The 25,791-nt window shown below is 58.7% G+C and overlaps 1 protein-coding gene across 1 annotated transcript; it reads left to right on the top strand.

Annotated features, from left to right (window-relative positions):
* Positions 1–4,051: 4,051 nt before the first annotated feature.
* SOX7 (SRY-box transcription factor 7) lies at positions 4,052–10,902 on the top strand. The gene is made up of 2 exons (XM_012775470.3): positions 4,052–4,351; positions 8,133–10,902. The coding sequence occupies exons 1-2, from the start codon at positions 4,114–4,116 to the stop codon at positions 9,053–9,055; spliced, it is 1,161 nt and encodes a 386-aa protein (XP_012630924.1). The 5' UTR covers positions 4,052–4,113; the 3' UTR covers positions 9,056–10,902.
* The last annotated feature ends 14,889 nt before the right edge of the window (positions 10,903–25,791 follow it).

The following is a 25,791-nucleotide window of genomic DNA, read 5'->3' as shown; positions in this document are numbered from 1 at the left end:
TGGCCAGGTCCCGTGGCTCCCCAGGGTGCACGTCACTCGTCACTGGTGGCCGGTAGCCCACAGGGTTTGCCCAGTTGCTTTTCACATGACCTTCTCCAGGACACGCCTTGCACTTCAGGCGCGCTCTGGATACGGAAAGGTCCAGGGAACCAGGCGAGATCCCCTGAGGAGGGCACAGGGCCTGGGGCAGGGGAGGGCGAGCGAGCTGCATGCTGGGAGCGCAGAAGTCGCGTGGCAAAGGCACTGAGGGCAAGAGCTACTTGCAGCCGCAGCTCCGTGTGCCCCGTCTGGGAAATGGGCCGCCTCTTTCGCAGAGGGCTCTGCGGAGGCGGGGGGGGGGGGGGGGGGGGGAAGCCAGCGAGGGGAACCTGCTTTGCAAAGACTGTCAATCAAGTACGGACAAACCGGCGCAAGCGGAGAAGCCGACGGTACTGATTTCGACCTCCATGCAGCCTGGCGTGGGGGGAAAAGCAACGACAAAACACTCGCACCAATCTCTGCGGCGCTGCCGCCCCTGGCCGGCACCCGCTCAGAGCCGGGGCTCCTTCTCCCGCTCCCGTTCCCCCCAGAGCTGCGGGAATTCCTCGCTTTGGAATAGAGAAAAGCTCCAGAAGAGGAAAATGTTAGAGGCCCGATCCTTTTAACTGTATTTTTAAAATTTTCGCCCCCTCATTATTTTATATCTCACAGTTCACTAAAATTACGAGGAACTTAATTACAAACGCTGTCAGTAACCCTGTTTTGTCCCCATTTTACAGGTGAAGAAGCTGAGGCTGAGATCGGGTAAGCGAATTCTCACACCGCAGGTTAGCTGGGGGTTTCTGACTTCAGGTCCTGTGTTCCTGGAAACCGGAGTTCGCAGAGCTGCGAGGCTAAAAGGAAGGGGAGAGGGCGGGCGGGGGCAGGGAGAGCGGAGAGCGGCAGGAGAGCAGGGAGAGAGGGAGGGACAAGAAAAGAAAGAAAAAGGCATTTAAGAGATGAGAAGAAAGCGCGAGTGACGTAATACACACCTACGCACCGGAAGAGTACGGCTCGGCTCGGGTCTGTGCACCAACACGTCGGCTGCGAGGTGCACACGCGGTGTCCACTGTGGCCCGCGTGGTCACACGGGGACCCGCCTCTCCAACTCTGCCCTCCGGCGCCTGCGGGAGTCCCGGCCCCGTTCCCTCCAGCCGCAGGGCCGAGGCATCCCGCGCTGCAGCCCTGCGTCCCGACCCTTCTCCGCTCCGTCGCCCGGGGCCACGCTCTAAGATTCTCCGCCCCAGCCTCGCGATGAGCCGCTGGACCAACAAGTGTCCGCCGTCCGGGGCCCTGCGCTGGCGAGGGCGGCTGTCCAGGTGCCTGGGAGGGCGGGCCCTGGCCGTCCAGCTCGGCCCTCCCGGACCCTGGCTCTGGGGATGCTTTGGGCGGGCGCGCAGCTCTGGAAAGACTGAGAGGCGGCGGGTCACGGCGACCCCGCGTCTCTTGGCACCGCCAGCACCCGGGCGCGCTCGCACACAGTTGCTCAGGTGAACAAATGCATCGACGCAAGTGAATAAAGGGATGCAGGAATGGAGCGCGCGAGCGAGCCGGGTTCGGGCTCCGGCGTGCAGACAATAGCCAAACTCCGGACCGCGCCCGCGCCTGCGACCAGGCGCTTGACGCTCAGCTCCGGGACAGCCGGGGCTTCTCCAGACGCAAAGCAAGACAGTAAACATTTGGAGACAATCACAACACGTATTTTCTCTGTCCCGGCCCCATTGTTTTCTCACTTTTGCCGTTCGTCCCTGGGCTCTGACTCAGACTCGACCGCTCCGCGTTCCCTGGCCCTCGCGCCTTCACTTGGTGCCAGGACGCGGCCCCCCGGGTGCACGCGGTGCTCAGTGCGCCAGGGATAGGGGGCGGAAGCGGGGACGCCCCCGCCGGGAAGGGGTGCCATCCCCCCAGGCCTCTGAACCTGCTGAGCACTGTCCCCGCCCTAGAGTGGCGGCAGGGTCAGAAAGGGTCGGGGTCCTCCACTGTAGCTCAAGTCACTCAGTAGGACCCTCCCCTCTCCGCTCTCCCTAAGAGCTACCTGCCCCTGGCGGAGCGCGGCCCTGGGTCCCAGCGAGGAGCACTCGGCCTCAGGCTTCTTCTGGAGGGATTTCTGGGAGAGGGCCCGCCACTGAAATGGCCTAGGCTTCGCGAGGTAGGGAAGTCCGCCTGGGTGGCGGACGCACTCCACAGGCCGTCCCCACTTGGTCCCTGCGCCACGCAGCCCCGCCGCTCTGCCTCGGGTTCCAGGCTCTCCCAGCGCCCGCGCCCCTGCCCTGCCCGCGCTGACCCTTCGTTGGTCGCCAGGGCCCGCGAGAGCAGCGGGTGGGGCGCACGGGCCTGGGGCGTTGCTGCTGCTGGATCCTGGCTGGAGAGGGAGGAGAGACCCCAGCAATCTATTTAGTGCGGAAAGCGCGGTCTCGGATGAAAATTATCCCAGCCCCAAGAGGTTAACATGAGGACGCAAAAAAATGGAGAGGTTGCAGTTCTTGGTCCGCTCGCCCCACTTGCGGTGGGCCCATTGCATGTTGCATGCAAGGCATTGGTCCCTGCGCGCTGGGACCCTGAAGTCTGGACTTGAGGGCTTCGTGGTCTGGAGTTATAGTAACGTCAGCCGTCGTGTGGAAGTGGGAGCTGTCACTACTTTCATCTCGCCAGAGCTTCACCACAGCCCTGTGAGGTCAGGCTTACCGCCGTCCCGCTGTGGGGTTAGGAAAGCAGCCTCCCCAGGACGAGGTACGGGCATTCGCAGAGGCACGCATAGGTACCCACACACTGAGACAGCTTCTGACTCCAGACCCCGCGGTCTTCCCACCGCAATGCCACCTCCTGCGAGGGTCACCTCTGCGGAGCTCCGCGCAGGGTGGCGCTAGGTAAATATTTGCGAATTGAATTCCAGGATCTAGTCAAGCCTGCTGTGTGTCATACAGTAGGGTGTGTCTGGGCCATATTTGCTCGCTCACGTATTCATTCACTTATTCGGTAGTTCTTGAGCGCCTACTGTGTGCCGGCGCTGATGGAACCGCCCTACTTCACAGCGGGCTGGGCGACGCAGGAGCCGCGGCCCCGCGCGGGACTGCGCTGAGCTCCCAAGCCCGCAGCCCTCCCGAGTTGCGCGCAGCTGGGTCCACCCTGGGGTGTCGGGACAAGGGAAACTGAGGGAGCTCCCAGGTGAACCGGAAGCCAGAGGGGACGCGGGCGGCAGGAGCGACTGTACTCGGAGCAGTGGGACTGCCACTCGGAGGAGAAAAGAGAAAACAAAAGGAGAAAATTCCCCGAGAGAAGAGCTAGAGCGAGGGAGTTGGAGACCTGACCCTGGAGACTGGGGTGGCGGTGGGTGGGGCGGCGTGGGGTGAGAAGAGAGAAATCGGTCGGCGGAACCGGGACGGCAGCCACGCCCTCTGGAGAGCCCGGGTGTGGCGGGGCGTCGGGGGTCCCGAGCGGGCGGGCGCAGGGTTGCAACCCGGCCCCGGCGGGCGCCACCTCCGCGGCGGCCGAACCTGGCCATTGTCAGAAAGCAGTAGGTGTGTTCTCTTAAGAACAGCCCACTGGCTGCTCTCGGGGACCCACGGCCAATGTCTCTCGCGCCCAGGCGTTCCCAGCGAAACCTGTCTGGGCTGGGTTCTCCGAGGTTCCACGCGCGGGAGGAGTTGGTGGTGGCCCGGGGGTAGGGAGCTGCGGGCGGGCTCCGCGCGGGCTCTGCGGCACCTGCGGGCCCGGAGCGGGCGGGGCGGGGTGGGGCACGGCGGGGCGGGGCGGGAGGCGGCCCCGGGCGGCGGGGCGCGTGTCCCGGGCGGGCTCCCGGAGGCGGAGGGGCGGGCTGGGGGGCGGGCGCGGGAAGAGGCCCTCCCCGTCCCTCCCCCTCCCGGCAGGTCGGAGCGGGGACCCGCGGCCTCCGGAGACTCAGGGAGGGGGCCGCGCCGAGACCGAGGGAGGGGCCGCGCCGCGGTCCAGAGCCATTGGAGGACGCGGCCGCTCGGAGCTGATAAATAGGGGACCGAGTCGCGGCTGCGGGCCAAGTTGGACGCCCCGACCCGTGCTAGGGCCAGGTCAACGCCGGCCCCGCGACGCGAAGCGAGGGGAGGCGACCCGTGTGCGGCCATGGCCTCGCTGCTGGGAGCCTACCCGTGGCCCGAGGGGCTGGAGTGCCCGGCCCTGGAGGCCGAGCTGTCGGATGGTCTGTCGCCACCCGCCGTCCCCCGCCCCGCGGGGGACAAGGGCTCCGAGAGCCGTATCCGGCGGCCCATGAACGCCTTCATGGTGTGGGCCAAGGACGAGAGGAAACGGCTGGCGGTGCAGAACCCGGACCTGCACAACGCCGAGCTCAGCAAGATGCTGGGTGAGCGAGCGGGCGGCCGGGTGGGGGGCGCGGGGCCACCAGGCGCCTGGGGCCCGGCGCTTGTGTGCGCGCGTGGCTGCGCATCCGTATGTGCGTGGGTGCGCTCGGGGTCCGGGACTCGGAGCGCGGACACCTTGGCGAGGCCCGAAGGGAAACCGCGCGGCCAGCCCGGGCTGCCAGGGAGGTCCCTGCCCTGGGACAGGAGCCCGGGTTGGGGCCACAGAGGGCAGGCGGGACCTGGCAGCCGGACGCCTGGCGACAGGGACCCGCGCGCTTGGACACAGCCCGGACGGAAACGTCGGGGCTGGGTGGAACCGGCGTTGGCTAGGAATGCCGAAGCAGGAAAACCCGTCATTCCCTAAACTTTGCAAGTGGGGCAACCACGGGGGGCAGGGGGGGTTGTCACCGACGAAACTAAACGAATATTTGTGAAAAGAGGCCTTGTGAGAATGAATCCCTACTTTAACTTAATTAGTAAAATAACAGCAAAAACTGTGTACTGCAATAGACTCGATTCGTTAATCCATTTCTCAGTCGCAGGAGTATAGATAATTTGATTTGGATGCTTGGGGCGGCCAGTGAGAGTCTGTCCTGGAGTCCAGCCGCTTCCTGCACTGACCCTGCCCGGCTGGGGACAGGGACCCTCCAGGACGAAGGAGCCCAGAGTGGGCATGTTAGGAAGAAAAGCCGGAATTCTTGTCTGGTTTCTTTTCTCTGGGATGTCCGGAGCTGAGCGCTTTTCGGCCTGGCCTTACCCAGACCTCTTTGTCTTTCCAGTCGTTTTGTATTCATTTTAACCGGTGAAAACCTCTCCAAGCACTTGGTGCACGCAGCGGGCGCCGGGCCCTGTGAGAAGGGACGTGCGGTCACCCCGGGCAGGCCCTGCCCTCCGCAACCCCACCCGGCCTGAACGGAGCCCTTCCTTTTCCGTCGGAGCTCAGGGCTCCTTCCCCGGCGGAACCCTGGAACCCTGGAGCGAGGGCTGCGTCCCTCTGCCGGCTGAAGCCGCAGAGACCAGCCCCCCAGCGGCTTGGACGGGCCCACAGAGCAGCCGGCGGAGGGCTGGTTTCAAAGGGCCCCTCGCCCAGAGCCCAGCCTCGGGGCCAGCTGTGCCAAGGCCGAGTTAGTGGTCCCCTGCCTTCCTGGGCCCCTTCCCCTATTTTTTTTTTTTTTTTTGAGACAGAGTCTCGCTTTGTTGCCCAGGCTAGAGTGAGTGCCGTGGTGTCAGCCTAGCTCACAGCAACCTCAAACTACTGGGCTCAAGCAATCCTCCTGCCTCAGCCTCCCAAGTAGCTGGGACTACAGGCATGCGCCACCATGCCCGGCTAATTTTTTGTATATATTAGTTGGCCAATTAATTTCTTTCTATTTATAGTAGAGACAGGGTGTCGCTCTTGCTCAGGTTGGTTTCGAACTCCTGACCTTGAGCAATCCGCCCGCCTCGGCCTCCCAGAGAGCTAGGATTACAGGCGTGAGCCACCGCGCCCGGCCATTCCCCTATTAAAAAAAAAAAAAAACTTGTTTTATACTGTGTTGGCATAAAGACAAATATATTAATATATACAATACTGAAATATTTTCCTTGACTCAAGGTTCGTATTTTTCTTCAGATTTTATAAGAAAGAAACACATGTTTTTGCAGATCCCTGGGCACAGTGCCTGCGGACCAGGCCAGCTGGGGATGGGAACCTGGCAGTGACCAGGGGAGACAGAGCAGGGTTTCTGGTGCAGGCCCAGGCCAGAGATGGCAGAGGAGGGAAGTCGGAGCCTTGCCTTGCGGGACTGACACTGCCTGCTTGCGGGAAAGGGGCAGGCGAAGGGACTGAGCCCAGCTGATCCTGTTGCAGACTGCACCTAGGGAGGCAGCAAGGCTGCGGTTCATTCTGCAGGAAAGACCCTGATTCCTTCTTGCTTGGCCTCGTAGCTCCGGACAGGGACAAGGAAACCAAAACGCTGGTGCTTTTAAAACTGTGGACTTTGTACACCTGTTAGGGGGGGACAGGATGGTCACTTCTATCCCAGAGCTTGTTTTCTCAGCCCTTCCCCCTTCCGACCCAGCTTTTTCTCTGTAAGCTTCCCAAACTTCATTAAAAATTTCACCTAGTCCTACTAGTATTTGTAGTATCTTATGAATGAGAACATGCATAAGGATAATTAGGCATTTGGTAGCATTTAAAATGAACCTGTATTTTATTAAAACTACAAAATCCAAGAATATTTTGACACTAGAGTCAGAGTTTGTATTCAGACCACGGACCAGGTGTGAGGTGCGTCTAGACCTTGGGCCTCTTATAACAGCTTTGTGACCTCAGCTACCAGCTGGAAACCAATGACCAGCCCTGAATCCAGAGTTCCTAACACTTTTCAAGTCACCCTTTTAAATGACAGCTAATGACATGACTTGACAACTCCATAGAATAGTTATAAACATTTACCCAATTTACTGGTAGAACATCCTTAATAATTGCCATCCCCAAGCCCCTCAGCCCCTTTGAGGGCCTGGCCTGAGGAGCCAGCGGTGTGGGACAGAGGACCCTGTGCATGCCTCCGCACCTGGCCCTGGCTGAGTGCGCAGAGTGGAAGACGGGCCTCTTCTCTTAAACCTCAGCCTCTGGGCTAGTGGGTCTCAAATGTCAGGATACGGTGGAGTCATGGGGAAGCATGTTAAAGTTGTCGAATCCTGAGCCCACCCAAGAGGTAAGAATCCAAGGCGCCAGAGTGACCCTCAGAAAACACTGTAGCCAGAGGGATGCGCAGTGTACCCGGAGAGGTGACAGAGAAAGCTACAGTGACTTGTGGAACAGACAAACCAGCAGTGATGAAGTTCAAACGCAGCCAGCATTTGGCACCAGTGGGTTCCACGCGTGGGATGCCTCTTAGAGAGAGAGCTTGGAGTTGAGGAGTGTCACCGCATCTTTATTTTATGGTGAGGACAGCAGAGGCCCAGGGAAGTGGAGGGGTTTACTGCTGCCTGGAGATCAGAAAGCAGGTACCCCCACCCCCACAACGAAAGGGTCCTAAGCACATGGCTGGAAGCAGAAGCTTGTGTGTGCATGTGTGCACATGTGCGCATGCGTGCCAGCGTGTGTACGTGTGTTGCAGGCAGATGACAGTATTCTGGCCACAGTCATCCAGCAAGGTCCTGTTTGACCTTCAGAGGCAAGGAATACGCATCTGTCAACCTGAGACCCTCTAATTTTACCTACATCTGTGAAGCTATTGGCCGAGCCTGGGTTCTCACACAGAAAGGGCTGTGACATTTAGGCCATAAGTAAATATTATAGTATCATTTCCTAAGAGGCAGCAATAATTAGTGTAGGCAGGGAATTTTCATTGAAACGCACATGTGGTAAGGACAGACCCTTGAGGGGCAACAAGAGCCCCAATCAATGTGGTCATTAGGCATTTGTTTCCTGTTGCTGGCGTGGGGTCAGGTGGGCCCTTCGCTGGGAGCCCACATTGCTTGCAGATCGGTGTGTCTGGTGGCTTTCTCAGGAGAGGCGATTCGGGGGGTGGCTGGCAGGCTGCAGCGGGAGGCGCTGGTCCAGCCTCACTGCTGCGGGACTGGGCTGGGAAGAGGCGAGAGACGTGCCCGCGTCCCCCGCGGCCGTGAGGGGGACAGCGAGCAGAGTGGGTACCAGGGGAGGCGTGTGCGCGTGTGTGTGGTTGTGTTCGTGCATGTGTGTGCACGGTGGTTGGGAGCACACGTCTGCGGCTGCTGTACCCGCCGCCCAGCAGCACACAGATGCTGAGTGTGGCCTTCTCTGCCTTGTGCGAGCAGGAAAGTCGTGGAAGGCACTGACGCTGTCCCAGAAGAGGCCGTACGTGGACGAGGCGGAGCGGCTGCGCCTGCAGCACATGCAGGACTACCCCAACTACAAGTACCGGCCCCGCAGGAAGAAGCAGGCCAAGCGCCTCTGCAAGCGCGTGGACCCCGGCTTCCTCCTGAGCTCCCTCTCCCGGGACCAGAATGCCCTGCCGGAGAAGAGGGGCGGCGGCCGGGGGGTGCCGGGGGAGAAGGAGGACAGGGGTGAGTACTCCCCGGGCACCACCCTGCCCAGCCTCCGGGGCTGCTACCATGAGGGACCGGCTGGTGGCGGTGGCACCCCAGGCAGTGTGGACGCCTACCCGTACGGGCTGCCCACACCACCGGAGATGTCTCCACTGGACGTGCTGGAGCCGGAGCAGACCTTCTTCTCCTCCCCCTGCCAGGAAGAGCAGGCCCACCCCCGCCGCGTGGCCCACCTGCCAGGGCCCCCTTACTCGCCGGAGTACACCCCCAGCCCCCTGCACTGTAGCCACCCCCTGGGCTCCCTGGCCCTTGGCCAGTCCCTCAGTGTCTCTATGATGTCCACCGTCCCCGGCTGCTCCCCGTCCCCTGCCTATTACTCCCCGGCCACCTACCACCCCCTCCACTCCAACCTCCACGCCCACCTGGGCCAGCTCTCCCCGCCTCCCGAACACCCTGGCTTCGACACCCTGGATCAGCTGAGCCAGGTGGAACTCCTAGGGGACATGGATCGCAATGAATTTGATCAGTATTTGAACACTCCTGGCCACCCAGACTCTGCCGCGGGCACCGTGGCCCTCAGCGGGCATGCCCCGGTCTCCCAGGTGGCACCAACGGGCCCCACAGAGACCAGCCTCATCTCCGTCCTGGCTGATGCCACAGCCACGTACTACAACAGCTACAGCGTGTCATAGACACAGAGGCTCCGCGTCCAGCCTGGCCCCCGAGCCCTCTCGCTCCTGTGCCCCGGGAGGGGCAGAGAGCCTGTCAGCTCTAGCTCCAGCTTTCCTCCCCTTGCCCGGGGAGGTCCGACTGCCGGCCCAGAGCCTTCGGACCGAAACTGGACGGGGCTCTGCTGATCAATCTGAGGGCCCCTCTGTCCACTTCCCCACGGCCCCCTGCCCCAGCCTGCGTGTTGAGTGTATTCCTTCAAATGAGCTCTCGTCGGCTACACGCTGGGAATACGGCCACCAGGTTGCTGGGAGATGCCGTCTCCCTGTAGGGTGCTCACTGACCTCTTTCCTTGTCCCCGTCGTGGAGACACGTGGTGATAAGCCAGCAGCATTCGAACCTCTCCTGTTTCTGACCCGGCTGCACCTGGTCTTTCGGTCCTGCAGGTGAGAAGAGCCCCGGGCTGGGGTTCAGCCCCAGTTCTACTGTGGACGCTGGGGAGACACCAACACACCCCCAGCCGCCCCGTCCCGTCCATTCCCCCATCCGTCAAGTGGGGGGACAGACTTCATAGCCAAGGGCCCCTCTGCTGCACGGTCTTCTGGTTTAGGGTTCTCTCGGGCTAACTAAAGGCAGATGGGGGAATCAGACTCCTTAATGAGATGCTTAACGTGCAGCCTGGTTCCTGGCCCAAGGACACAAGGCTTCCCGTGCTTGCTGCCCTCCCTCCAAAATGACCGTAGATTTCCAAAAGGACTGTTCCAATTTGAGAGAAAGCGCTCGTCCTGATTTGGGAAATTGGGGGGATTCACCAGAGTGGTTAACCACTTCACTCAAAATGAGATTGGATCCAAACTGCTTTCTTAAATATATTTTCTTGCATAAATTCTTTCTTGCTGTACACATGCTTCCGGGGAACTCATGCTGTCCCAGTACATGCGGTGGGCGTGCATGAGACACGCCACTCCACACACACCCTCAGACATGCGTCCGAGCAGCCTAAATCAGGGATATTCCTATGAACGCCGGCGACTTCTGACCACCCCCCTGTTCCTATCGGCCCACACAGCCAGGGCACCTGAAAGGACTTAGCCACAAGGCAAGGTTGCTGTCTTCAAATCTGGAAGTGCCGGTTTTTTAAGCAAAACTGCAGGACGTTCGGCTCTGCAGATGCAAAAGGAGTTTCCCCCCGTGTGTCCTCCAGCTCCCACTCTCTCCCTTTCCTGGGATTTCTTTTTCTCCTCTTCTCTCTCGCTCTTCCTCCACCCCCAAATCAGTCCCTAACTCTCAGAGCCTCTGACTTGAAATACCTGGCACACTTCCTCTGCTGTGATGGGAATCCCTCACCCTCACCAGCCTGTTGGTTCGTCAGGCAAAGTCCTCAGCCGATGCTGAGCCCTGGCCGCACCCCAAAACCATTTGCATTCTTCCCCCAAACCTCCTTCGAAGGAACATGCCTGACAGTGAGCTGCAAGACAGTTGTTTGTCTTTTGATTTCAGCATATTATTGCCTGTAAGAAATATGTGTTTTATATATCCTCCTGTTATTTTTCACCTTGTATTTTGTATTGTTGACAGAGATCCTTGTTCTTCCCTTCCAAGAAGTCTTATTGTACAATCACTTATAAGATATGATTAATCTGGATGCTCTTACTGTGTATGCCATTTGGTAATAAATAGTGAATGGTTGACGATATGATGGACTGCTGCACAGTCCAGGATGTGTGTTAATAATCTTGCAAAACAGTATCACGGACATTAAGCTAAACTGTTCCATTTGGTGTTTTTTTTTTTTTTTTTGTAAGAACTGCACAGGCTTTGGAACGGTTGTGGATATCGATTTGTTGGAAATATTTAATTTAAATAAACATTTTTGTACCATGACACTTCTATCCTTTGAAAAAGAGTTTTGCAACAAGAAAAAAGTTTTCAAGGCATCAATATTATATCCAGTGCTACTTGCAGTATTGGTCAAAGTGTTTTCTACATTGGCTTTTTCATTTTAAAAAGTTATCTTGTAGGGATGGTTTATTTAATTTTATGAGTTATGCAGAGGTAAATCCGCATTGCACACGCCAGAAACTGTTGGGATCATCGACACTGAACAGAAACACCAACTCGTTGCCTCCGTGAAGAACAGTTTACTCCTTGAGCCGACTTTATACTTACAGAGTGGAATGAGGTGGTTCAGGCTATCTGAGGATTGAAAGTGAGTTTCGTTTAATTACTTGCTTAAGGCTACAACGCTTTTTTCTTCTTTTTAAGGCAGTCTTTTTTCCCAGCATATTTTAGGGGTACAAATGTTAAGGTTATGTATATTGCCCTTGCTCCCCCCCTGGAGTCAGAGCTTCAAGTGTGTCCATCCCCCAGTTGGTGCACATCTCACTCATTATGTATGTATACACCCTTCCCCTCCTCCACCTGCCCGACACCCGATACATGTTACTCTTATGTGTCCACTTAGGTGTTGATCAGTTAATACCAATTTGCTGGTGAGTACATGTGGTGCTTGTTTCTCCAATCATGGGATACTTCACTTAATAGAATGGGTTCCAGCTCTATCCAGGAAAACATAAGAGGTGCTAGATCACCGTTGTTTTTTTTTTTTTTTTTTTGAGACAGAGTCTCCCTTTGTTGCCCAGGCTAGAGTGAGTGCTGTGGCATCAGCCTAGCTCACAGCAACCTCACACTCCTGGGCTCAAGCAATCCTTCTGCCTCAGCCTCCCGAGTAGCTGGGACTACAGGCATGCGCCACCATGGCTGGCTCATTTTTTCTATATATATTAGTTGGCCAATTAATTTATTTCTATTTATAGTAGAGACGGGGTCTCGCTCTTGCTCAGGCTGGTTTTGAACTCCTGACCTCAAGCAATCCACCCGCCTCGGCCTCCTAGAGTGCTAGGATTACAGACGTGAGCCACCTCGCCCAGCCTATCACCGTTGTTCAAGGCAGTCTTGAAACATACCTAGCTGGCCCTCTTTCCTGTGTAGTTATGGGTGTGGCATCTCAGTGTGTCAGGGCCTCTCGAAACTCGACGGAAGGTGGTGGGGAAGGCAGGAGGGCACAGGCAGGAGCCACTGAAGGATGCAATGTCTCTTGAGGTTTAGGATTAAAATTCCGGCCAAGAAGCATCTGGAAAAAACTGATTACTCAGCCCCCACGCAAGTCACCTCTGCCTGACTTCTGCCCACGGTGGAGCGACTTGTTCCCGGCAAGGGCAGCCTGTGCCTCCCAGGCCCTCTGGGCCAAGGAGTGGGCCTCAGGAGGGCCTGAACGGGCCCACGTTCACCCTTCAACGTCGACCCTAATCTGTAGTAGTGATTACGCGAGTAGCGCTTTATAGGTGTACAGAGCTCTATAGAAAGCTTTACGGGCTGTTTCTCATCCACAGCCTGGAGGGGGCCCGTCACCTACCATTGCTCAGCAGGGACACTGGGACCTGGGCGGGAGGGGGCAGAGGGCGGCTCGCCCCGCCCAGCGGGGGAAGCTGGGTCCCAGCGCGTCATCCTCAGGTACCACTGTGGGCAGCGTCAGCCAGACCGCCACAGCTGGAGGCCAAGCGCCCTTTCATTTTATTTATTTATTTATTTTTATTTCAGCATATCATGGGGTACAAATGTTAAGGTCACGGACATTGCCCTTGCCTCCCCTCCCCCACTCAGATCAGAGCTTCTAGCATGTCCATCCCCCAGACGGTGCACATCGCACTCGCTATGTATGTAAATGCCCGTCCCACCTGCCCCACACCCGATAAATGTGTGTTTTTTTAACATTTTGGTTACTTTTTATATCTTTGCCTTTCCCTAGCAAGGGTTAGAGGTATGCCTTCCCCTCCACAATGCTCACCACATCCCTAAGATGTGGGTCTATCCCCCCCACCCCTGAATGCCTGGTGAACACCACCACCCTTTGAGCACCACCGTGTTAATCAGCCACTACCAATTTGACCACTTGGGTGCGGCGCCCACCGGCCATGCCCCCTCGCCCACGGCGGCACCCACAGTCCCACCTCGCCCACGGCGGCACCCACAGTCCCACGGCGGTCTGTGCTGTGCGTCGACGACAGGTCCATTCTGCTCCTGTGTGGTGAGGAAAGCTTGAAAGCCCGGAAAGCTTGTTTGACTTTACAGGCAGCTTTGCTTGTCATGTCAATCAGAATAGGTAACATAGACATATGTTTTCATTATGTTATTTTTAAATGTTCACAATTTTATTTTGATAAATGAAAAATTAGAAAAGTCGTATCACGGCTGTCGGCTACAGTCGCTGTGCGCGTCCATCTGTGGCTGGCGACCACAGTCGACCTCGTACTGAAGTGGGTAACAGGAAGCATTCAAACCGCCGAATGACTCCTTACAACTGCCTCGAGTCTGACCAGGCCTACCTGCTGCCAGCGTGGCGGCTCCCCGCCGCGCCCGCTGGCAGATCGAGAGCATCCCTTTCCGTACCGGCCACGCGGGTGGCACCCTCTTCCGTGGCTTCTGGCCTGGTGTGGCTGCTCTCAGCCTGGCATGCGGGAAAGCGGTTTCCGTCTTGAGCTTTAGCACCAACTTCCCACATGGGGCAAAGGACTGTCCTGCAGGTTGCAGGCAACCCGATCGGTTCCTCCAGAGTCCCCGGGTGAACCCCTGAGCCTGTTCTCTCACCTAAGGAGGAAGGGAGTGAATTTGTAGGCATTTTAGAAACTGCAAAGCTTTATACACATGTACCAGAGAGCTATTGCCAGTTTGGATTTCTTTAGACAGTTTAGATTGGTTTTAGGCCTGGAAGCTGGCACCGTGTTTCCCCGAAAATAAGCCCTACCCATAAAATAAGCCCTAGCAGGATGTCTAAGCATTGGTGCAATAGAAGCCCTACCCCGAAAATAAGCCCTAGTGCTGGGCGTGGCTACGCAGCGCATCTGCGCAACCCATGCGTGTCGTCGAGGAGCGGGAAAGAAGACGAGCAGCCCTTCTCATCTGCCCCATGAGAGCTCTGTGGCTGCACATGAGAGATTGGGGCCAATGGTTCTAAAGGAAATAGAGTCACAAGCAATTCAGGATGGAATTCGGGGTTTGGAGAGTGATGATGATGTTCCAGAAGAAGACGACTTTACCATGTTTGAATAAATGTAGATTGTTGTACTGTACTTACAAAAAATAACACATCCCCTGAAAATAAGCCCTAGGGTGTCTTCTTGAGGAAAATAAATATAAAACCCCATCTTATTTTCGAGGAAACATGGTACTAGCGTGAGAAACCTGGAGCCCTGTGTTCAGCGACTGTCATATTGGTGTAATTGTGTGGGGGAAGGAGGGGAGGGACTCACCATGAAGCTGAAGGTCACAGAAGGACTCAGTTTCCTTCTTTGAGCTCTGAGCTGGGATATAGTCCCTTCTTCAAGTGAGGGTGGCCTCTTCGCCATCCTTGGCACCTGGGCTTCTGTTTGATTCGAGAATCCTCTAGAAAGGGAGGGGTCTGTTCTCTGCAAGCCAGTCTAACAAGCCCTACACCCCAAGGTTCTTTCTCCCACCTCCCCGAAACCCTCCTGCCCCGTGACGGCTCCCGTGGACACAAGAGCAAGTTGTCCCCACCTGGGCTGGGGAATCCTCACCCAGGTCCGGCTGCCCTTTTTCCTTCTATGGGACCGTGTTTGCAGCTCAGGTGGGGTGGTTTCCTCCAGGTCTGCCTTCCTCTTGGGCAGAGAGCGCGCGTCGTGTGGACGTGGGGCTGGGAAGGAGGGACGGCTCGTGATACCAAGAGCAGGGGAGGAACGTGGGGGCTCCCCAGGACCCACCCGCCTGGCCAGAGGGTAGGTACCCTGTGGGTACGCCTGGGGGGCTCCATGTAGGTGTAGGGTGTTGTCATTTCTCAGGGGCCCACTCTGCTGCATCCATGGTGGGTACCCCAGCCCTGCTCACTGTCCTTCCATCCGGTCACTCATCTCCTGTCTGTCGGGTGCTGTGGGGAGGCCCCGGTCTGGGACAACGAGGAGGGGCCACGAAACATGAGAAATGCTCCACCCGAAAGTCCCTGCTTCTGCTGAGAGAAAGGTCTCTGCAGCCCCCGGGGCCTCAGGGAGGCTGCTCCTGGTGTCTCGGGGGCTCTGATAGGGACACCCACTGGGTAAAGCTGGGGCTTCCGGGGGGCGGGAAAGGGGCAGGGTGGCGGGGCCGCGGCCTTCTCACCCCTCAGAGGACCCGAGGAGGGTGTCGTAGCTCCTCCGTCCCATCCTGAGGAGTCATAGAACCTTCTTCCTCTTTATTTCTTTCCCTGAAAAACAGTAGCACCAGCTCCCACATCAGGGCGCTTTGAAAGTGGGGGAGCTCGTGTCCCGTCTTATGATCTGCGGGAGAGAGCAGGACGCAGGGCCACCCACCGGATCACCCGCTCGGGCCGTTCGGGGCATCCTCATGCAGACGGAGCAGTTGCATTTTTACAGGAAAGAACATGGGGCTTGGAACTCAATTTTTGTCCCAGCTCTGTGACCTTGGGAAAAAGGTCACTGAGTGTTTGAGCTGGCAGCAGTCACTGTCACTGCCGCCCCCAGATTCGATGGGAAGGAAACGGAGGCCCAGAGAGGTAACGGCCGCTGAGAGCAAGCGGCTGAGGGCAGAAGCGAGAAGGGGGCAGGGAGAGCCGGGGGCGCCCAGATTCAAGGCAGGAGGGCTGGCTGCTCTCTGCAAGGGCTCAGGTGCACCTGGTCTCAGCAGGGGCAGGGCTGGTGGCCCAGGTGAGGCTGGTAAGGGAAGAGGGTGCGGCGGAGGGGCGGGAGGCCCAGTGGGTCAATGTCTTCAGGGGACGTCCCTGGACGTTCTTTCTTGTGCTTCTTGAAGCCCAGCTTGTGGTGGCAGCTGGCCCAGGAGGGCAAGGATGGGACAGAGCCTCCTGAGGGGCAGGCCCTTCCTCCAGCCAGGGCTGGCACTGAGGGGCCGGAGGGGCCTTCCCTGAGATCCCAGGCAGTCAGTGCCCTGCCCAGCTGGGTCGGCCCTGGGCCAGGCTCCTGGGGTCTGGCAGGCAGAAGGCTCTGGGGATACCCGGGCGCCCAGAGGGCGGGCAGAGCTCTGGGGTGCCGGACCTCAGCACACGCACTCTTGTCTGCGAGGAGGAGGCGGCGGCAGGAGGGGCGGGAGAGGGTTGTGTTTTCCTGCCCATGGGAGCCGCTGTGACCAGGAGCAGGAGGATGTGGCCAGAGCCCAGTGTTTCCTGCCTGATAAGCCGGCCCCTCCCTGCAGAGCGCTGGCTGGGGCGGCTTAGCCTGCGAGAGCCCAGCCCAGGGAAGGGCCGGCCCAGGAGGAAAATCACTTCTCCAGATTAACTCCCTGCGGCCAGGCCTTCCTCCCCACCCTGTCCCGAAGCAGCCTCAGGAAGCTGGCCGGGGCCCAGCGCGCCTGAGGTCCCTGCCGCCCAGCACCCCGCTCCAGGCCCAGGGACCGGGCTGGGCTCAGGGCCCTACCGCCCAGGTCCCCACCGCCCAGGTCCCCCCGGGAGCTGACGCCTTCTTGCTCCCAATGTCAACCACTTCCAGGCATGACGGTGACTGAGCCCTGTGTGTCTTTGTCAGATCCCCCGCCTGGCGTTGGGCTTAGAAAATCGGTCACTTCAATTCACGGTCAGTCCATGGGCAGCCTCCTCCCACCTGGTCACTTGCTCTCTCTGTGGCCACCTCAAGGCACACTCTCTGAGCTGAGGGCCGGGGGTTCGAAGGCAGGCTGGCACCAGGACCCCAGCCCTACTGCCCTGCCCTGATGAGCCCTGTGGCCTGGGAGGGCTCCGGCCCCTCTCTGGGCTTGGGTCCTCCTGTGACTTGAAGGGGGAGCCAAGTGGGAGCGAAGAGGGAGGGTCCTCCTCCCTCCCAGGAGCCGCAGGAAGGTGGCCGTCTCCGAGGAGAGCTGGACCCCCAGGGCAGCCCAGGGTCCTGGCCCCGCTGATGGGGGCAGGGGGCGGGGCAAAGGAGAGCACCTGCTTTCCAATGTCATCTTGGGCTGGGCCCAGTCCGTGCTCCCCTCGCCTCTTCCCCTCGGGGACCAGTCTCCTGTCCTGGGGGGATGGGTGGGGTGGGCTGTGTGGGGGACAGGGGCAGGGGATGGCAGGTCAGCGGGGCTCTGCAGCTGGGGAGGGAGGCTTCTCAGACAGCACTGTTGGTGCCCTCATAAGAGATAAGGACAGAGGCCCGGACAGCAGGACAACGCAATGACACAGACGTGAGCCCCAGTGCAGTCCTCCCACAGGCCCTGGCATCCACCCCCGACCTGTGCCTGCGTCCCACCTCCTTCCCACACCCCAGACCTGCTTCTCGATGCTGATAATAAAGTCACCTGCGCACCCCTCCCAGGGAGCTGGCTCTCAGTAATAAAAGGTTCACCAAGGGGTGCTCACTGTCCGGAACAGGTGAGCTTGCACCTGCCAAGGAGACAATGTCTGCACAGGTGTCCACAGAGAGCCAGAGCCTCGTGTGCACACCCGCAGCGGGAGGGGGTGGCTCTGCCCTGAGTGCACGAGAGGTGCGTGGTCACACTCCGCGTGTCACGTGCCCATCGAGGCACTCCGCAGCTGTGTCCTTGCACAGGTGCTCAAGCTGGTGCTGAGGCCAGGTCGAGGGCCGACGCAGGTCACATTGCTGGATGGGTGGGGACGCCAGCTGTGGAGCAGGGCGCAAACTTGTGCCACTCCTGGGGGTCTTCACGGCTGGTGGGGGAGACAAGGCCTGCCTCTCCTCACTCCCCTCCCGACTCCCGCCCGGCCGCCTCAGCTGCTCCCGGGCTGAGCCTCCACTCGCTGCTGGAGCACACAGACGTGGCAGAAGACTGGGGTCTAGTCCTTTTCATCTAGCGCTCTGGGAGGCTGGCCTGCTGTGTGACCTTGGGCAAGTCTCTTCCCTCTCTGGGCCTCAGTAACCAAGAAGGTGGGACTCCACAGCTTCCCAGGGCTGGCGTACCCTGGTTCTCCAAGCTGATGGGAGGAGAGCAAGGAAAAGAGAAGCAGAGCTCCCCTCCTCTCTGCCCTTGGCCTCCGCTTGGGGGCTGTCCCTGGGCGGGGTCCCACTGCGCAGAGCCACAGCAGTGAGCTGCTGTTGCTGCACCCCGGCCCCAAGCGTCTCCCAGCGCCTCACCCCTCCTGCCCCGGCTGCCCTGGGCTGCTGCCCAGCCTTCTGTCACCAGGCCATGGCATGAGGCCTCCACACACCTGGCCTGGCATGACCAGCCCAGGCCCCGCCTCCTGGGAACGCTGCCCGCCTGGCCCACATCACCTGATGCCCACGCCTCCCCGCGTGGGGTGCTGGGCTGACGGGATGTAGCAAGAGGCTGTGTCGTGTGAGCTCAGCCTTGCAGATCCTCACGTAACCCCGGCACCCGGCACGCTCTCCCTGCCAGGCAGGGCCCGGAGCTGCTTCCCAAGGGAGGCAGGGCCCCCACGCCCCAGGGACTGTGCACCCCAGGCCCACGCCAATCACTCACTGCCTGCCACCCGAGCCTTTCCCCTTCCACCAAGCTGGAGAGGGGATGGCTCCATAAGGTCGGACAAAGTCACCTTTTGGTTTGAAAACGTTTGCCTTCCCTGGTGCTGCCAACACAGTGAGGCTCAGATGTCCCAGAGGGACATTCAGGGCCCTTGATGACCAGTCCCAACTCACCTGGCCATCCTCTCATCACCTGTCAGTCCTCGAGGCACACCCTGGGTTCTTCTAGGCACAGCAAATTTCCAAATAGGACACGTTTCCTCCTACCCCAGTGCCTTTGCACAGGCTGCTCCCTCTGGCAGGAACATCCTGCACCTTCACTCGGTGGATTCCTGCTCGAGTCTCAGGACCCGGCACCACGTTCCTCTCAGAGCGCCTTTTCCACGCGTCCTGCACCCACTCGAGCCTGCCTCCTCCCCGTCTTGTGCGGCTCATTTTCTGCCCATTTTCACAATCCTCCTGCGCAGATGATGCAAGCTCTCCGTGTCTCTCCTCCCTGTGGCCTGGGAATGTGTTCATCTGGGAAAGGCATCTCATTTACCACGGGGCCGCTCCATGCCAGGCACACAGCAGGCGTCCAATCGATGCTTGCGGGACACTCGAACTTGGGGCTCTGACACTGCTGGTCTGCCCTCCCCTCCGGGTTTGACCTCAGGCCCGCTGCGTCCTTTCTCCAGGCCGGGCCGTGCTTTCTCCGCCTGTGCGCGGGCCCTGCTCCACTGCGAGACATTCTGGATCGCGGGAAGAGGCAGAGGCAGCGGGAACGGCCGGGAGAGGCGCTACGATGGGCTGTGAATTCCCAACACCGTTGCCTCTTCGTGGTCCCTGGAAAGCGTCAATGCCACGCCGGTTCTCCCGGGTGTCTGTACTTCCCGGGCTGTGTCCCTACCCCACCCCTGGCCACTCGTCAGGAACGAAGCTGCTTGTGATGCTGTCCTCACCGGGACGTGACTAGGAAGAAGGTTTGTGCCACATGTGGACATACACATGGCAAAGTTGGGTCCTTTTGTCAACGCCCCGGGACTGAGCCTGGGGGCTGACACTGACGGCAGCGTTGGGGTCGATCCCCGTGAAGCGTGGGCTGCTGGTGCTACAGTCACGAGGGTGCTAAGTCCCCTCGGGAAGTAAATTCAGCCGTCTGGCGAGTCACTTGTCCCAGGTCCAATCACAAAACCTCTCACGGTTTACTTTACTACCATGTTTCCCTGAAAATAAGCCCTACCCATAAAATAAGCCCTAGGATGTCTAAGCATTTTCGCAATAGAAGCCCTACCCCGAAAATAAGCCCTAGTGATGGGCGTGGCTACGCAGCGCGTCTGCACAACCCATGCGTGTCGTCGCGGGGTGGTCAAGAAGACCAGCAGCCCTTCTCATCTGCCCCATCGTGACAGCTACCATCCCAGAGGTGACCGGAAAGGTGCGGGCAGCCCCACCCACAAGGTCGGCTCCCCGTCAGGTCCCGGCCACCCTGTGCGTGCTGCAAGCTGAGGCTTTGAGGGGAAAATAACATATCCCTGAAAATAAGCCCTAGGGCGTCTTCTTGAGGAAAAATAAATATAAGACCCTGTCTTATTTTTGGGGAAACACACAATAAACATGTTGATAAGTACATGTAGGAGACTTGGGATGACAGAGACACAACAACGAAGAGAAAGAGGAGGGTCCCCTAGGATCTCACCGTGCAAGGACTCCCATGAATAGCTTATTGTATTCCTTCTAGAATTGTTCTTTCTAGACCATGGGTGTGCTCACATGAACATCTCACGTTTCTTTTAGAATGTCGGGATTGCATTGTTTTGGAAAGTTCCCTTTAAAAAAGAGAACGTGCAGTGTGGCCGCTTTTTCAAGTGAATGCGTGCCCCGCGCGGGCCCTTCCGTGGGTCACCCTCCTGCTCCCGTGTGTCCAGACCCCCCCGACACGCCCTCCAGTTTGCGGAAGAAGTCCGAGTCTCAGGAAATGAGGACGCACACCCCATACCAGACAGACTTCACCGGCCCGTCCTACCAGGGCTGAGCATGCAGCCTTGATCCTTTCGGGGTTTCCCAGCCTCAAGCGGGGGCCCCTCTCCTGCACCCAGCCCGGACCCCTTCCTGTGGTTTCCAGCAGCCAAGAGCTTGTGGACCTTTCTTGTCGGTGCTGTAGGTTATGGGAATACGTGGGCCTTGTTCCCACTTTCTAAACTGAATTCTGTTACTCCCTTGAATATTAGTTTTCAAATCACATGTTTCCTGCTCCCCCCGTCCCCCAATCATCCGACTCCCTCTGCACCCGCCCCTCAGCCCTGCTTGGAAAGGTCTCTCTGGGCGCCCAGGCCCGAATCCGGGTGGCGGGGGACACAGGGGCACCCACTTTCATTCCGAGCTGGGTGCCGGGAGGGAAGTGACTTGTTGAGGGTTACAGGGTGAGTCAGCAGCTTGGCCCTGGCTGCCCCGAGTGCTGGGAATCGGCTCTGGGCCCGGCTGCCAGGCCTGGCTCTGACGTGCCCCGTCTTGCTCAGGGCGGAAACCTCTCTTCCGGGGAAGGTGGGGCAAAGGCCCTGGGGCGCCGGGGCCTGGAGATGCCTCCCTTTGCTAGAACCTGCACGGGGGCTTTGGGGGGTATTTTCCCTGTGTGTCTCCTCTGTCCAGCCAGACTGTGAGTACGCAGGACATGGTCTTCCTGTCTCCCGCGCCTCCAAGGGCGCAGCCTGGCAGGGGGCAGCAGCCTGGGCCTGGCCTGCGGCTCCTCCACCTTTCGGCGGAGACCCAACGTGAGCCGCCTCGTTTCCTCAGCCTCAGTTTCCTCCGCTGGAAGGACGGGACCCCCGAGAGAGCCGAGAGCCCCTCACTGGGTGGAGAGGCGAGTTGGATTCCCACCCAAGGACTCAAAGCACAGAGGGGGCTTCCCCTCCCGGCTCAACCGTCTCTGCCCGTCCTGGAGCCATGGCTCAGAGGCTCAGCCTTGCGCTCAGGGCCTGCAGCCACGGTCCCCTCCTAACCCTTTCGGCACGCAGGCGGGCTCCGTAGGGGGCACAGGGCGCCTCAGCAAAGATGCCATTGGAACCCAGCTAACTGCCGGCTTCCTAAGCAAGCGTGGCTGCAAGACAGGGCCCAAGACCCAAGTTTGGAACTTGGAGCCCAGGAGCCCCGGAAACCTCCTACACAGAAGTCCTGCAGCCCCCAGGCAGCCTTGTCTCTGACCACTGCCCCACTCTGCCACCCATTGCCACACTCCTCCAGACCCAGCCTCAGCTCAGCTCTCCGCCCCGCCCAGCCCCTCCCCAAGGCCACCTGTTCCCGAGCCCACCCTCCTGCACCCTCCCGCACCCTCCCGTGGTCCTGGGTCCCTCCTGTGCCCCGGTCCTGCCTCTTCTGTGACGGGTCCTGCTTCCTTGCGTGTCTGAGACTGTCTCCTTACGGGTCGAGTGTGAGGAGTTTGGCCTCCCGTCTAGACCGGATCTCCCAGAGCAGGAGGACGCCGCCTCGGTGTGGCAGCTGATTTAGGGAAAGGAGTGGACAGTTAGGTCAGGCGGGCCTGGGTCTGAATCCCAGCAGGTTACTTGTTGGCTAGGGAAGAACAGGGAAATGATGGAACCCCTCTGAACCCCAGTTTCCTGATGCATGAGATAAAGATGCTGCAACAGAGCCTGGGCGTGACAGGCACTCGGCATGAAGTTAGAGGTCGCCGTATTGCATTATTTTTGATCCTCCTCTGGGCCTTGCACATCCCAGTTTTCAATAATTACTTACATCAGTTGGAAGTGTGGGTTTCTGGGGGTACAGATTCACAGGGGACCCTGCAGGTGGGGTTTCCTATGGGAAAGACCACCAGCCTCACAGCCGGCCACCAGCCTCAGCTGTGCTGCAGGGACCTGAGCCGGGCATCTGGGCCATCAGTGAGGGCCGCCCCGCCCACGGCTGGGACGGTGACTTTGCACAAATCCCTTCCTTTCCCCGTTCCTTTGCCTCAGCGGTGCTATGACGCGGCTGAAGTGGGTCACCTCTACCGTCCCTTCAGCTCTAATATTTTATGATTCCGAGGTCAAAAAACCTTCCAGTCTCACATAAATTATCAAGCTAATATTTCATTCTAAAAATTCAGGTAGAGGCTGTGTGGGTGGGGGAAGGTCACTGCTGAGCAATGGCTGCAGCATTAACAAATCGATTTGAGCGCTTAACTGCTTGTTCGACTGTGCGTCTACGAGTGTTCCGTGCTAGCGCGGCACGCTGAAGTGGCCCGGACGCTCCGTCACTGCCCGCGCCGAGAGGTCTGTCAGTTTCCCACACCCTCGAGTCCCGGCCGGGCCTGACGCTGCCTTAATGAACAGGATGCCTTGGAAGGGATGCTCTGCCTGTTCCTACCTACGCTTTTAAGAGACCTGCCAGCTTCCGTGTTTTCCTTCTGGGAGCCCTGTCACCATGCTGTGGGAAGCCCCAGCCACCATGTGGAGAGGCCCATGTGGAGGAGCATCAAGTCAACAGTCTCAGGAACAACAGTGGCTTGCCAGCCACGGAGGCCAGCCACGGAGGCCAGCCGTCCAAAGGAGGTGGATCCTTCAGCTCCGTTATAGCTCTTCCGGCTATTGCCATGTGGGGCAGAGATGAACTGTGCACACGGACCCCGCCCAAACTCCAAATCAGGACAGGAAGCAGCAGACATTTGGCATGCACTTGGCATGAAGTGGCCTCTGTGGGAAGTGGGGCAGAAACTACGTGGAACAGTTTTCTGTCGCCTTGGCTGCAACCAGGGGTGAAGCTGAGAGACACGGCGGTGTCCCACGAGAGGTGTCTGATGACATGAACCTCTGGGGGCTCGCAGCCTCACGCCGCTTCTCGGCACACGGGCAGCGGCTATTCCGTGACGCCGCGGCTGTCACGGGCTGTGTCTGCAGACGGAGGCTCCCTCTGGGCTTGAGCGGCCCCACAGGCGAGCCCCTCACTCAGAGTCTGAAAACGAGTCCCTTCAAGACGCCTAAGGTGTCCAGCCGGTACTGTCCTTGAGACGGCAGCTGCCGGCCCGAGTGAGTGCTTCTTGCAAAAAGTCTTGGGCAGCGCTGCCCAACTTTTACCCATAGCTCTACCCTTTTTCTAGAAAAGTTCCAAAACCTCTGTCTTCCTGTCTGGCCTAAACCCATTTCACAGAAACATTAGAGGCATTTGGAGTCCTCAGGACAAAGCACTAAAGCTGGTTTGCAGGGGAAGCTCTGGGAAATTTCAAACTGTGCCACTTCCTCTGCTTTGAGGGTCAATGTAGGTGGCATTCCCAGATTCTATGGGAAATCTGAAACCCACAGGAAGGCTGACCTCTTGAGAAACATTCTTGGGATGATGGGGCCTGGACGACATGGTCTCATTGCATCAGAGGCCTGGATCAGGTTTAGAAAACCTATGTCCCAGTTCCCACTCTGGTCCAGGTGCCTTGGAACCTTGGCTGGGAGCCGGGTTCTTAGAATGTTGGAGAGGAAGGGGCCTTAGAAAGGACACAGGGCTGCCTTGCTCCTCAGTTAAAAAATGCGGGCCCTGGGAATGGCCTCTGTGCCTGCAACCTTTCGAGCAGGCAGAAAAGAACTTTACAGAGAGTGCCAGAAAGTGCTTTGGGTTCTTTGCGGGACATTGCGCAAGTAACACTGTGAGGTGCTCTTGCGATGAAATGTTGAAGGCGGATGTTAAGTGTGGACTCTGCGTTTTAAGATCGACGCCCTACTCAGTGAGAAGGAGGTGACGTTTTCTGAAGGAGCGCTATGACGACGGGTTGATTCTGTTTTGTTTTGCTCTACTCACTCCCCTGGCTTTGTGTGTGCAAGTCCCCAGGGGAGAGGGCCTGCCCCTGGGCCCGACGTTTGCCACCTAAGAGTAGGCGCCGTGGTCTCTCTTGGAGTCCAGAACAAGAGGGTGGCTTATGCCCGGGTCGGCCACACCTGTGGGCAGGGTGAGCAACCTGGGCTACAGGGGCACGTTTGAGGCAGAGGGTGGGACCGGAGCTCGAATCTGGGAGGCGGGAGCATTGCTGCTTCTGTCCTGGCCTCACCTCCTATTAGCCAAGTGAGCTTGAGCAATCAATCATTCCACCTGGCTGAGCCTCAGTTTCCTCATCTGGCATGGCCGAAGCATCCCTGCCCTGCCTGTCTCGCTGACCTCAGGCAAGCAATGGGCGTGTGCACGGAGGCTCACATCAGCAAGCGGCGGGGCGGAGCTGCCCCAGGGTGACTGCATGAAGGAGCCGATCTCTCCGTCTCTCCTCTCACTCTCGCCTGCTTCTCTCGGGCCTCCTGGAATCCCGCAGCCTCACAAGCAAGAGCAAACCCTGTGAGCCTCAGGCAGAAAAACCCCTGAGTCACTCAGCGTGGCTGCAGGTGGGGTGGGTGGGTGAGGAGGGGTGCTTTGATTGGTCCAGTTTGGGTCATCTGGCTGTGCCTGCTCCAATCACTGTGGCCCAGGGCAGTGGAGCACTCTGATTGGTCCGCTTGGGGACCGTGTTCACCGAGGTCATCTTGGGTCCCACCAGGACCACCAGACTGTGCCCTCCTTTTGTGTCTTTGTGACTTCACCTACGAGACCTATCCCGGTGTCTGGCGCAGGATGGGCACTTACATATATGCCTGTTGGTGACATAGCTCTGACAGTGAAGTTTCCGGCACCCCAGAGTTGCTGGGTCATGCACCTGCTGTGGTCTGCGGTCGCGCGCCCCTCCCGGGCGAACGTTGTTTGCGTGCTTGTCGTGCCCAGCGTGAGCGTGTGCTGCCCTCATGTCTGCTTGTCTACTGCTGGGTCCTCAGAGCCTAACGGGGCCTGTACCACTGATGGTCCATTCATATCTGCAAAGTGAACGGATGCCGGCTGTCCCTGCAGCACCGTGTCTTCCCGGATGGAGTCCGCCCCTGCTATTTCTAGTTCCTCCTCACCTCCTGCATCCCTCTTCCGTTCCCATCTCTACCTTCCACTCCTCCGGGTGCCATTGTGACTTACGTGTGTCTGACAACCCATTCTAAGTACCTTTCTGCTTCTTAAATTTGTCTGGTTGCTTTTACCAAGGTGCTAAGATCTACTCCCCTCCCCCCCCTTCATAATGCAACTCAGCCCCATGCGTAATCAAATATACATCTAAAAGTGCTATAGCCAGCCTCCTACAGCTTTGGGTAGGAGCTGAGCAAGGAGGACGGCTTCCCAAGGGAGGTCAGGGCCCTGTGGCCTGAAATCCAGTTCTTACAAAGGCCTCTCTGTTTGCTCATGGGTTTGGAAGGGTCTCTCCTGCTCTCCAATCTTGCCTTTCAGAGGCCAAGCCTCCAGGCCTCCTTGAACCTTGAAACCCTTGGCACAAGAGAATAGCCTCGTCTCCCTCC

This window comes from Microcebus murinus, chromosome 24 (assembly GCF_040939455.1).
Source record: "Microcebus murinus isolate Inina chromosome 24, M.murinus_Inina_mat1.0, whole genome shotgun sequence".
Classification (NCBI taxonomy): domain Eukaryota; kingdom Metazoa; phylum Chordata; class Mammalia; order Primates; family Cheirogaleidae; genus Microcebus; species Microcebus murinus.
Note: the sequence above shows the minus strand (reverse complement) of the source record. Positions and strands in the feature narration are given on the sequence as shown.